Source organism: Eschrichtius robustus, chromosome 10, assembly GCF_028021215.1.
Source record: "Eschrichtius robustus isolate mEscRob2 chromosome 10, mEscRob2.pri, whole genome shotgun sequence".
NCBI classification, from domain to species: Eukaryota; Metazoa; Chordata; class Mammalia; order Artiodactyla; family Eschrichtiidae; genus Eschrichtius; species Eschrichtius robustus.
Window position 1 is genome coordinate 104643383 of NC_090833.1, and position 13045 is coordinate 104656427.

General features: G+C 54.1%; 1 protein-coding gene across 3 annotated transcripts in view; it reads left to right on the forward strand.

Annotated features, from left to right (window-relative positions):
• Positions 1-940: 940 nt before the first annotated feature.
• Positions 941-13045, forward strand: part of SLC25A37 (solute carrier family 25 member 37) — a 42812-nt gene continuing 30707 nt past the window's right edge. The window contains exon 1 of one of the 3 annotated variants that reach the window (XM_068552369.1): positions 941-1264. In XM_068552369.1, the coding sequence (XP_068408470.1) occupies positions 1052-1264 (213 nt within the window). In that variant the 5' untranslated portion in view covers positions 941-1051. The remainder of the gene's footprint in view (positions 1265-13045) is intronic. The other 2 variants (XM_068552372.1, XM_068552371.1) reach the window with 2 other exon arrangements.

Genomic DNA, 13045 nt, shown 5'->3' on the forward strand with positions numbered 1-13045 from the left:
TTAGGTTAAAATAAAACAGTCTGGGTTACACTTTATTTAAGAAGATAGCTTGGGATGAGTTTAAGATCTAGAAGACCAGATAGGCAGATGCAACGCTGCGAGATTTTACTCTCTTGGCCACGTTGCACCCGACTGTGAGACCAGGCTTCTAAAGCCCCTCCAGCCCCAGGAAAACGTGCTGAAGGCGCCTACTCAGAAGGGCTCCATCCTGGTGACTACTTATTGCCCAGTCCAGGGCAGGGTGGATTTAGCCCCTTGGTGAGAATAAGGAGGCACAAGTTTTGCTCTATGTATTATGTGTTTTCAGTGAGAGAGAAAAATTCAAGTGGCCATTCTCCCCAACGAAGCAGCCTGGCATAGCATCTTGAGTTTTCACTTTGTCCCCTCCACGAGACGTGCTCTCGTGCTGCACAAAAGGAGGTGCACCCCTCACGTCGCGCAGTGGGTCCTCAATTCTAGAACTCCACTCCACCCCCACGTGTGCCTCCACCCCTCCCCTCCTCCAGCCACCATGACTGCTCCATAAATGACGTTCGCAGCAACTTCCCCCCCCCTCCAGGCCTGAGGAATGCCAAAGCTTGCTGAGCAATACTGTTTGCAAAATCCCGGGCTCTGGGGGCAGATTTCCCGCTGCTCCGAATCTCCCTCCAGCCTCAAGCATTACCCAATCCCTACGGTCCGGCTGACCCTCCCCAGCGACTGCCCCCTGGTCTGCCCCAAACCAGGCAGCACCACCCCACCAGGAGGTAAGACAACTTCCCGGGACACCCCAACGTCTCCTTTCGCCCCCATCCGGTAGCTTGGAAAGTTGCACTGGGCAGTGACGTCACACTGGGAGGCGGGTCCCCACTGTCCCGCACACCAATGGCGCGGCCGCGGCCGGCCTCTCCTTTCCCAGTGATTGGTGCCCCTCTGCTCCACCCCAGCCCGCCATGGCGTCAGGCGCCGCAGCACCCGGGAGGTGGTTCCCACTTTAAAGAAGTGAAGTTTTTCGTCCCCTCCCCCTCCCCGCCCGCCTCCTGCAGCCTCCCGCGCCCAGCGGAGCCGGCGGATGGAGCTACGCTGCGGCGGCGTAGGGAGCCAGGCTGGAGGGCGCAGGATGGATGGGGACAGCCGAGATGGCGGCGGCGGCGGCTGCAAGGACGCCGGGTCGGAGGACTATGAGAACCTGCCGACCAGCGTCTCCTTATCCGTCCACATGACAGCCGGAGCGATGGCCGGGATCCTGGAGCACTCGGTCATGTACCCGGTAGACTCAGTGAAGGTGAGGCGCGAGGGGACTTTAGGGACGGAGCGAGCGGAGAGGAGAGCGCGCGCGCGTGCGTTTGCATCCCGCGCAGGAGCAGCCTGGATGCAGCTCTCCGAAACCGCGCTGTCCTCGGGGCCGCGGCGCCCCGGGTCTCCTGGGTCTCACCGGGAGCTGGCGCGCGCAGCCGGGGCGCCGGGGAGCGCGCTGCGCAGCTCCTTCCGCTGTGCGCCTGGGCCCTGGGGGCACCCCCCCGCGCCCACGAGGGTGCCCCAGCCGGCGCCCCGCTCCGCCGCTCCCGCCGAGTTCCCTGCCCGGGCTGCTGGCGGCGCTGCGGCCGGCGAGGAGGAGTGGCGAGCGCCGCTGGCCTCGGTGGTGGCGGCGGGGTTCCCGAGGGAGGCGTCCGGTGCAGCTTTGCACAGTCTTACCACTGTCTGGCCACGCGATCGGAGAGTTTGCGGTCCCGGGTCGTTGCGGCTCCCGCTGGCGCGCCCGGTGTCCGAGCCGCGGCGAGTGGAGTCCGCCGGCCGGTGCCGGGAGGCCGAGGCTGCCCACACGTGCGCTGACCCCGAGGGACCCGCCGCCGGGAGCGCTAACCACGCTCGCGCCGAGGAACGTGTCCCCGGTCCGGCCGGCCCGGCCACCCGCCCTCCGGCTGTCGAGCCGCTGAGAGGCAGTAAGACTTGCAATGACATTTGCCTTCTCATTTTGTTGCAGGGAGGCGGGCAGGCAGGGAGAGCGTGTGCTATACAGCCTTTCTTACGGTTTGTGTAATAGACGTTCAGTTGGCCCGGTACTTCCCGGGTAGTTTTAAATGCATTTCTGTAAGGAGGCAGCTTTAGCCAGGCGGATTTTGCCTGAGTTGCCCTCAGTCAGCCTGTTCAGGATACCGAATGGCTAGGGGATAGAGTGCTGAGGGCGAGTAATACTAGTATTGACACATTGCACTTTTGTGGGCAGAACTCATCTAAAACATACAGCAACCCTGGGGATTAACAGATGAAGAAACCGTGGCACAGAGAGGTGAACAGATTAGCCTGCCCGGGCTCATGAGCCACCTGTATCCTCCGACTTCAGCCCCAGTGTGCTTTGGGAGATTTGGGGACCTCTCCGGGTGGCAGTTATCTTGGAAGGCAGGCCCAGCAGAGTTCCCCAGCTAGCATCTGTATCCTGTTGCTGATGCTGGCCCCACGTGAGTGGTGTGAAGGCCAGAATGTCTAATGCAGAGGGTTTTCCCTGCCCTGGGCAGCTCTCAGAGCTGGCAGTCAGTGGCTGGACAGACACGGGTCCAGAGAGGGGGCCATGGGCACTGGCAGTAAGGTGAGCCCAAGTCTTATATTGTGCTGCTGGGACTGAGCCATCACCCCTTCTGTCCCTCCGGCATCCCAGTGGGGAATTAAGGGAATGGTCCTTGCCTGCCAGGGTTACAGAGGCCACAGGGAGATCTTGTCTCTTAGGTTTTCAAAGCTGCTCCAGGAAAGACCCTGGACAGATACCAGGTGGCATTTGTATAGGAAAGAATCCCTCACATGTAATAAAATTCCCCATGTTTGAAGTTGTTGTCCCAGGTGCCTTGGACAGAGTGTGGGAAAGTTAGGAGCAGGGAGATGTTATTTGAGCGGGCACCAGACCCACTGGGTCGTGGAGATGAATGTCCCGTCAAGGACCTGTACCACTTCCGAGGCCCTTGGCCTCTGCTGTGAGTTTGGTTCAGGGCATCATTTGAGCTTATCTTTAGGATTAGGAACAGTCAGTCATGCCTTTTGAGCTCCCTGTGACACTCTGAAGAGGCATTAATCTCACGTGTTTAAATTTTGTGATGTGTGTTTAGTTTCCTCCCTGCCCCTCCTTCTGCCCCGTGGATGCTGGTCTGTTTTTTTAAAAATGTTTTTATTCATTTGATTTTATTTTTGGCTGTGTTGGGTCTTCGTTTCTGTGCGAGGGCTTCCTCTAGTTGCGGCGAGTGGGGGCCACTCTTCATCGCGGTGCGCGGGCCTCTCACTATCGCGGCCTCTCTTGTTGCGGAGCACAAGCTCCAGACGCGCAGGCTCAGTAGTTGTGGCTCACGGGCCTAGCCGCTCCGTGGCATGTGGGATCCTCCCAGACCAGGGCTCGAACCCGTGTCCCCTGCATTGGCAGGCAATTGACTCTCAACCCCTGCGCCACCAGGGAAGCCCAATGCTGGTCTGTTTTGATCCATTTGTCACTGTGTACTTAGCGTTACTTCCCCTAGCGGTTTTCACCTGTGGCCAGGTTAACGTGGTGTGTATGGTCGAAGGAGCTGGTCTCACCGTCCTAGGCAAGTCATTCTATGGGGCTTGACTGTAAAATGAAGGCTTGGGTTAACCAACCAGGAAGGTTTTCTAGGTTCTGCGATTATAATCCTAGCTCTGAATAACAACCCTTAGGGGTTCTTCTGGTTTTGAGCATGCAGGTTTGGCTTTAAAGCCCCTCTTGTTTTTTGGCTACAACTTTCTTGGATTACTCTTTTCATTTTGCAGCAGGGATAGAAGGCACAGAGTTAAGTGGTATGAGCCCCTCTGTGTGACCCCAGGGAGGCCGCGGCAGAGTGCCAACGTGTGCCAAGACCAGCATGGTTGCCTGTGTCCAACATGAGATATGCTTCAGTCATGGAAATGCTCTACTTGGGGAGACCTTCGCTGTGTTCTTCTTAAATATTTGGGAAGATGAAGACTGTGAGTAATTGAATCAGGAGCCCTGGGCTGGGGTTCAAGCCCGGCCCCTAACTTTTTTCATGCCTTAGGCACTGTTCTGTGCCTTAGTTTTGTCACTAGTAAAACGGAGGCTGTGGACCAGTTCAGTATTTCCCATTTTTAACCTGTCCCCCTTTCTACGAACACAGAACACTCATTGTCCTTTTTGCTTTCTTGAAATTTCAAATAAGCCAAATCAATGTAAATTGTATCTTGAAAGGGCAAAAAAAAAAGTTTTCTTTGATTTTATAAGGCACACAGTTTTAACCTGTTCTTGTAGAGTTCACTGAGAGTGTTGGATGGGCCTGCTTTTTCCAGTTTTTCTCTCCTAGGTAGTGTGAACCATGGTGCTCAGGGATGGTCACTTTCATTTCTGAGCCCAGCGAGCTGTTAGGTTGGGTCATTAAGTGCAGATGGTCAGCCTTGCTAATGCTTCCCATTGTAACGTTACATGCATTTCCCCATGAAGTCCCATCCCCGCAACAATGTCACCTTAATGAGCTGCATTTTTCAAACTGGGTGGTGACCCATTAGCGGGAGCAACATTTTTTTTAAAAAATTAATTAATTAATTAAGTTTTGGCTGCGTTGGGTCTTTGTTGCTGCGCACAGGCTTTCTCTAGTTGCAGTGCGCGGGCTTTTCATCGCGGTGGCTTCTCTTGTTGCGGAGCACGGGCCCTAGGCGCGCGGGCTTCAGTCGTTGCGGCTCGCGGGCTCTGGAGCGCAGGCTCAGTAGTCGTGGCGCACGGGCTTAGTTGCTCCGCGGCACGTGGGATCTTCGCGGACCAGGGCTCGAACCGCTGTCCCCTGCACTGGCAGGCGGATTCTTAACCACTGCGCCACCAGGCAAGTCCCGGGAGAGCAACATTTTTAAAACGCCAGATTGGTGCGCGTACAAAGTACAGGCATGTGTGGCATGCGGTAAGGAGCAGGGTCGCTCCAGGAAATTCTGCTTGGGGTGTGTGTGTGTGTGTGTGTGTGTGTGTGTGTGTGTGTGTGTGTGTTCCCTGAGTGGCTGTGTAAAGTGCACTTCTGGCTGGGGACTGTGGGCAAAAACGTCTGAAAAACACTGAACCTCATAATCACTAGTGCCTCTCGAGCTCCAGCAGTCAACAGCCTGTGATTATTAAGTGGGTATTTGGAAGACTTTCGGCAACTTTTCTCCTCTTTCCTGTCGCTTGTCCCCGCGCTGGTGGCATATGAGTACTCACTCATCCATAAAGGGCCAGGCTGCTGGCACCCCGTAGTGGCCCCAGGGGAGGGAGCGAGGGGGCTCTGTAGGGCTCTCCCAGCAAAGGGTAGCCACGACTTGCTCCTTTCCAACTGGGGCTTTGCAGCCCCTCTACCGTGAGCCTCACCCTGGTGCTCCAGAGGGGCCAGTGGCGTGGTCGCCTAGACCAGCACTTGGGATGGATGTGAGAACCCCTGGTCGGGAGCGCTCAGGACTGTGGGGAGAATGCCAGGTGGGTGGAGGAGGAAATTCCAACCAGATTAGGCACACCGCTCGCAGACCATGCTGAGTCCTGCGGTGGCGGTGGCGGTGGCGGTGGCGGTGGCGAAAGCAGGGGCAGAAGGAAACAGGAAAGATTTGAAGCGAGGGAACTTCCGCCGACCCTTTCACAGCCCTTCTCTTGTTTTGCTTGTCAGGGAAACTCAGTCCTCAAGCTCTGCTGGGGGAAGCCCTCCTTCCCCGCCAGGGTGCAGCCGGATGGCAGGGCACTGACAGCCAGCCGGCCGAGTGGGTTAAGGCTCAGCCTTCTCCCTAGGAGCTGGTGGCTGCCGAGCCAGTTAGAAACCTCGCTTGGCCTTGGGGGTTTGTGTCGCTGGCCCTGCTGAGCTCTGCATTCCTCCACTTCTGGCTTTGCTCATCCTTCCTGGTCCCAGCAGTGCACGCTGACTGCTAGGGTCCTCTGGGGAGCCGGGGGGCAGGGGGCGAAGGCAGCTGCCGGTGTCCCTCCCACCCACTCCAGTGCTTTCGAAACCAAGTACCTTCCAGTAGATGCCATTCTGCTTCGAAAGGGCGTGAAATCCCAAATTGCTTTCGTTCTTGCAACAAAGTTATAGTGATCTTTCCTGTCTCCTAGAGATCCCGCCCCTCCCTTCTTTTCTGTCCTCCTTCAGCGGGAGGCGCTTTTCTAAGAGGTGGATTTCGGAGTGGCGTGGGGTCCAGCGAGGAGTCCTCTTGAACTTCTGTCGGGTTGTTTGTTTCATGAGCACCCAGGCCGTGTGCTGATGCCCAGGGCTGGGGTCTGCTGGAGGATCTCAGGCGGTCCCAGATCAGCACTTGGCCCCCACGTGGCCACTTTCCTGCCGGCTGCTGGCCCCCTCTGCCCAGAAGTGGGGGAGGGTGAGGCTGGGGCAAAGGGCTTGGAGGGGAGCCCCTAGGATTATAGTGGGCGGCCAAGGCGGCCTCAGCTCTTTAACAGCGGGAGGCACTTGGGGCTAATTGGGGGGATTCAGTCACATTGTTTAAACCATACAGGGGTGTGCACATGGGGTAGGGGGCTGTGCACATGGGGTAGGGGGTGCGCACATGGAGTAAGGGGGTGTGCACATGGAGCAGGGGTGTGCACATGAAGTGGGGGGGGCGTGTCACGTGGAAGGGAGGGCGTGGCTCTGTGGAGTAGGCCTTCCATAGTTTTCTGGTTTCCGTTGGGCACCTTTTAGCCATCTGTGGCCCTTTCATTGAAGAGGGCTTTTGTCCCACCGCTCTTTGGGGTGGTGACCAAACTCCAGACTTGAGTCCCACTTCCCTTCTTTTACAGGCTTGGGTTCTGGACCCCTTCTGGCTTTCCCTGACCCACTGGATGAACTGGCTTGCTTGTGTTCAAAGAAAGCCTTTGGTAGTCCCTCTTGAACCCCAGAACTGGCTCTTTTCATATCTCCCCTGGTACCCAGCCTTTCCATCTCAGAGAGTTTTCTTTTTGTTTTTAATCTTCATTGAGTTCTGCTTCTCCCAAAGCCTGCCCTCCCCTCCCGGCCTCCACCTGGAATGTTTGCTGCCGCCGTTTTCCATAGGAGGCTTGCATCCGATCACTGTCTCTTTAACTGCAAAGCTGCCCTCAAGCTCCTTCTGAGCTGCAGTTTCTCACCCTCAGAGAACTATCTTGGGGCAATTCAGATCCCAGTCTTGGACTTACCGGTTGGGTGGGACACTTAGCTTTTCTGAGGTCTAGTTTCCTTATCTGTGAAATGCAGACACAAATTTTCTTCCTGCTTTTTCTCACCTGAACCAACTTTCCATGGCTTCCTTCTTCCCTTGTTTTCCCGTCGGAACCCATGGAAGTTCCCTGTAACAGGCTCCCTTACATCTTCACTGAGCTTTCCTTCCTCCTGCCGGTGCTGATGGAAATCCAACTCTTCTCCTGAGACCCCCACTTCCCTGAAGCCTCTCAAGAAAAGATGGTTCCCATCGCCTCAAACCACATGCCTTGGGGCTGCTCCCCTCTCTCTGGCTGTTAATCACCCACCTTATCAACTGCTCCTTCCCCTTTGAGGCTCCCGCCATCCACTTCCACCAGTGTCCATCCCTCTTCTCTCCCTGTCCCCACTCACCTCCTACTCTGCTGGGATGGCAGGATGGGTAGGGGCAGGGGCCCTTCGGCCAGACTGCATGGACCAGGGCCTGCTTCCCACTTGGGTGTGACCTGGGGCAAGTTTCTTCATTCACCCCTCTGCCCAGTTTGCCCACCTGTGAAAAAAAAAGACAAGATGGTACTGATGTCCCAGGTGGCTGTGAGGGTTAAGTCCTTACAGCACTTATCAGAGCCTGCCGTGTATGCGTGTCCTCTAGGTGTGAGCTCTCAGCTTCATCGTGATCATCATCAATGACGCGATCCAGTCACTCTCCCTCGTGCTCTGGATGTTGGCGTCTGGCTCATAGACGGCTCCTCTACCCTGAATCCCATCATCGTACGGAGACTGTCCCCTCTGGGCCACCACCCAACTAACACCCAAATCCCTCCATTCTTTACTTGCTCAGGTCGAGGGCCGTTACCTCCACGGGGCCTTGTCCTGACCCAGAACCTTTCCGCCTCTGAAATCGTGCATTCAGACGTCTCATAGCCTGGCCACAGCTTTCTCATGGTCACACGGTGCTAGGGCTCCTGTCTCTTCTCTCTCTCCTCTCGGCGCATCCCTGGCTTCCTCAGCCCATCACTGCAGCCACTCCCGGGCCCGCAGTTTCTCTGCCTGTGGTTCTTCCAGCGCTGGCCTGCCCACACCTGATACCTAACAACCCACCAGCCGCTGGGCAGCCGAGCCCTTCGGGAGAAACCCACACTGCTGCCCCGTGTGCCAGGCCTCTGGGGCCCCCAGCCTGTCCTTTCCCGTGTTCTGGTCAGTCTGCTTTTGTCCTCCTCAACAGCTGCTTCAGACCATCTTGCTTCTCAGACCCCCACCCCCCCCCACTTCTCTCAGCCTCAGTGTGGCATCTTGCTCCCTGATTATAGAGGAACCAGGACCCCAGTCAGACTCTCCTGTGACTGTCCTTCCAACTAGCCTGCCGTCCCCCGCCCCTCCCTCCTCCTATCGTAAGGTAAGAGGGTCCTTCCTTCCTCTAAGGGGAATCAGCGGGGGAAGGGTGACATGTAGGGACCACCCCATACACCTGGATTTGAATCCTGGCTCTCCACCTGGGCCACCTTACTTGGCCTCTCTAAGCTCAGTTTCCTTCTCTGCAGAGTGTGGATGTGAATCCCAAGACCTACCTTATAGGGTTGTTGAAAGAATTAAGTGGGGTGACGTACGTGAAGCTCTTGCTGCAGTGGCTGGCACCTAAGTTCTCAATAAAGGTCATGGGGGTAGTTATTTTGGTCAGCTGTCTCATGGGTAACCCGGTTCCAGTATCCTTAGCACACCACCACCCACCCCCGCCCCACCATTGGTCCCTTCTTAGGAGCATTTCTACGTCCAGTCCGTACTTCTCCCATCTTAAATAACGAACCAACCCCAGGCAGCTCACCTTGAGCCCACGTGCCCTTAAAATAACAAATGTTAGGGAAGGATGGTTGACATGCAGTCTCTCCCTCCTCCCCTTGTCACCCCCCAGGCCTCTGGGTTTTTGTGCCCGTCACTCTGCTGCAAGCCCACTAGGGTGCCAGCGATCTCCTGGCTAATAAATTCAGCCATCGTTTTCCTGGCCCCTCTGATGGCAGGCAGCCTGCTGGTCTTCCTCAGGATTCTGCCCTCTACCTTCTTTTCTTCCCTCGGGACACGTCTCCATTTCTGCCTGGGTCCTGATAACCCGCGGGTTGCATCTCTGTGTCTCTGGTCCAGACTCTCTAGGAGCTAGATAAACAGTTGCCTTGAAGACATGTCCATTTGGCTGCCTTGGTGTCCGTCATGGACATCCTGCCCTCCCCTCTGGCCTGCCCTTTGGCCTGGGCCCCCTCCCTCAGAAAATTGGGGATGGTCTTCAGCTTGTCCCCCACCTCTGCCCCCCTCCCCCCTCTCCCCGTTTGCTTCCAAGACCTGTCCGCTCCTGCATCTGTAATACCTCTTAATTTGTTTTCTTTTCCCTCCTACTGCTTCTACCTTGGTTCAGGGGACTCAGCAGCTGGCGCCTTTACATTGCAGACTTCCCTGATCACAGAGTCACAGTTGAATAAACCCTCCCCTCCACTCACCCACACTTCCCTATTGCCCGGCCCTGCTTTTTCTCCACAGCGTGTGTTACCTTATAACACACAATACTGTTAATTCATACTTATTTATTTGTTTATTTTTCTGGCCGCGCTACCCAGCTTGTGGGATCTTAGTTCCCTGACCAGGGATCGAACCTGTGCCCCCTGCAATGGAAGTGTGGAGTCTCAGCCACTGGACTGCCAAGGAATTCCCTCATATTTATTATTTACATTGTTTACTATTTTCTTCATATTTGTAATGCTATTTACATTGTTTATGGTCTCCCTTCATTGGAATGTCAGCTCCCAGCGGGCAGGAGTGTTTTACTCCTTTGTTCTCTGGTGTGTTCCCATTGCCAGAAACAGTACCCGGCACACAGTAGGTGCTCAGTTAAGTATTGATATTTGTTGAATGAATTCCCACAAATCCTTCCTAGCTAGTCTTGCACACTCCCAGTTTTCTCTCCTTAAGTAAGGAAGAGTAGCAATACCCATCCTGCCCACCTTTCAGATCTACTTACTGGATCTTGGAAGAAAGTGCAGCTAGGTTTGCAGTGAACACAGTTTAAAAAGCATGAAGCTCTCTGCAGGTGCCAGGCCATGGTATTTACTATCAAACCAGGATCGTGTTAAAGGGGTAAGGTTAGCTGATTGGAATGGAAAGCCCAGCCTGTTCTCCATGGTGCTGCAGAGCCTGCAAGGGGCCTGAGGGGGTAGAGGGGCAGCCTATTGTCTCAGTTACATCCACTGGTGTCTCCCCGCACCTGACACTCCCCTAGCTGTCCCCGTTGCCTTCAGAATAAAACCTGGACTACCTCGCATGGCATGCAAAGACCTCTGACTTAGCCACCGGGGATACATAAAGGTTTTCCGTGACTCTTGGTTGAATGAATCAGTTGTTTTAAAAAAGATGTGGGGGAAAAAGTGCTTTAAAACCTGCTATGAAACAAATGCTAGTTTTTATTTTGTTTTGCTTAGCGTTGTTTGGAATCTCTACCGTATCTTGGTCACAAAGAGACTTTCTCAGCCCTTTTGCCTGTCCCTTTCTTGCGGTAGAACCCATAAGCCTCAGTTAAACCCTGATGAGGCTATTAATTCATCTGGCCACCCACTTCATTCATTCCACACTTAACTGAGGGCCCCTCCTACCCCGGGCAACAAAAATAAGTCCTGACCCCTATTTCCAGAGCTTGCTCCCTATGATTAGACCCTGAGCTTAGGTGATGGGACCAGCTGGCTGCCTTTGAGGAGATGAATGGCCCAACTTGATATTTGCTTTCAGATGGGCATGAGGGCTGGGGTGTGGCGTCTGGAGGGCTCAGGCTGCCATCTTGAAGGTCTGGAGCCAGATGGGGAGTGTCACTGGGGTGTCTTTGCCTGGCATTCTTGCATTGGCTCCTGTCCCCGTGGGAGACACTGGCCCTCAGTTGTACTGTTCCTCCTTGCCCACCCAACCCCCACCATCCTCTTCCTCACCCCTGCGGTTGTTAGTCATTCTGGAAGCTGAAATTGGCTCACAGAAGGTACCTTTGAGAACCCCCTCGCCGTACCCTCCCAGTAATCCCAGACTGCCGGGAAGGGCCGTTGTCTGGTCACTAAGAGGTGTTTTGGTTTCACATTCGTGCTTTCTCTCTGAAGAGAAAACAAAACATGTTGAAATAGAGAGAAATCCCAGCAGCAGCTTGGTTGAAGCAAGAGTTGCATAACAGGTTTAGGAAATGTCTGGCCACCGTGGATCAGGTGGAGGGACTGCCGCTTCGTGTCATGGAGAGGACGTCCTCTGAGGCCACCAGCCTCCAGATCCATCACACACATGCTGCGAGAGACCCAGAAAGCCACGGTACCCTGAGGTCTGGTGGCAAAAGCCCCTGATGGATCTCTCATTGTAGCGACAGCCTTTGTTCCCTGGAGATGCTGCCTTGGGCAGGGGCTGGGAAGAGGGGCGTGTCTGTCAGACTGGTGCTGGTGTTGAAGCCCCTAGAAAGGGCACTGAACTAGGAGGGGGTGGGGCTGGCCCATGAATTTAAGTCTCAGTCCTGCCATTCACCAGCTTTGAAACCTGGACGAGTTATTTCTCTGGGCCAGTGTCTCCTTGTCTCATAGACTGTTATTAGTCACCTAGACTAATATCATCTGTTTACCTACTTGACAGGGCTGTTGAGAAGCTCAGGTGGGATCATGTTTGCGGGCGGCTTTTGTAAACCTTGACAGGCCCAGCTAATGACAGATTGTATCAGAGGCAATATGCTTAACGATTAAGAGCCGTTCAAGTTAACAGCACGGGCTCTGGGGCTAGACTCCCTAGGCTGGTGCCTGGACAAGTTACTGAAAACTCTGTGCCTTATTTTTCTCATCTGTGAAATGGGATAAAATAGTATGCACCTCAGCGTGTTGCTATGAGAATTAATTATGATACACCTAGGATGTTAAGAATAGCGTCAGGGACATGGAAAGCACTCCCTTAATATTAGCTCGTAATATCATTTCTGAAAGTGTTATTTCTTGAATGCCTGGTTGTGCTTGTATGTTGCTATTGTAATTGTATATTGCAGTGTTTTTGTATTGTTTCAACCTATATTCTGTCCCTTGATCCTCTTAGCTCTCCTTTGAAGATAGGAAAAGGCATGTGCAGTTTCCCATTTCATAGATGAGAAAACTGAGCTTCAGAACAATAATATGCCCTGAAACTTGGGCCTCTTTCTGCTGTACCAGAGTTGAGGAAAGGAATCAGGTAGGAGCAAGCAAGTGAGGTGCTGGGGTGCAGACTCAGATGTTAATAATGGCAGAGCCCTTGAGCTGGGTTCTGAGAGGAGATGATGGGGCCTCAGCTGCATTCTTGGGAGGGAGGAATTGGAGTTGAGGGAGCACCAGCAGGAAATCAAAGTGTGGCATGGAACACGGGGCTCTAACGTATAGGTAGGAGTTCCTGGGTCGACTACTCTAGTATGCAGGGCAAGCGGATGATGACAAATGGTTATTGCCATAGGATATTTTTGGCTCTGTCTGGCTTCTCTCTCTGGAGCAAGTTGCAGCTCTCATTTCAGCAGTGTGCCAACGTTGGACTCAATATAGTAATTTGAATTTGGACTGGCCTGAGTATTCCTTTCCAGAACACAGCCGGAAAATGACTTGTTGGGAAGAGCACTGCCTCATAGTTCCTCGGTCTGCTAGGGCTGCAGTTTTCTCATCTTAAATAGGGCAGAGTAACAATGCCTGTCGTGCCTCCGTTTCAGGTCTACTTAATACATCTAGTAAGAAAATACAGCCCGGTTTGCAGTGAACAAACCTTTATACCATTTAAAAAGTATAAAGCTCTCTGCAGGTGCCAGGTTGTGGTATTTATTATCAAACTGGGATCCTGTTAAAGGGGTAGGGTTAGCTCGTTGGAATGGAAAATACAGGCTCTGGTTCCAGCCACTGCAGGATTTGCTACAGCTGCATGGCCTTGGGCACTTAACCTCT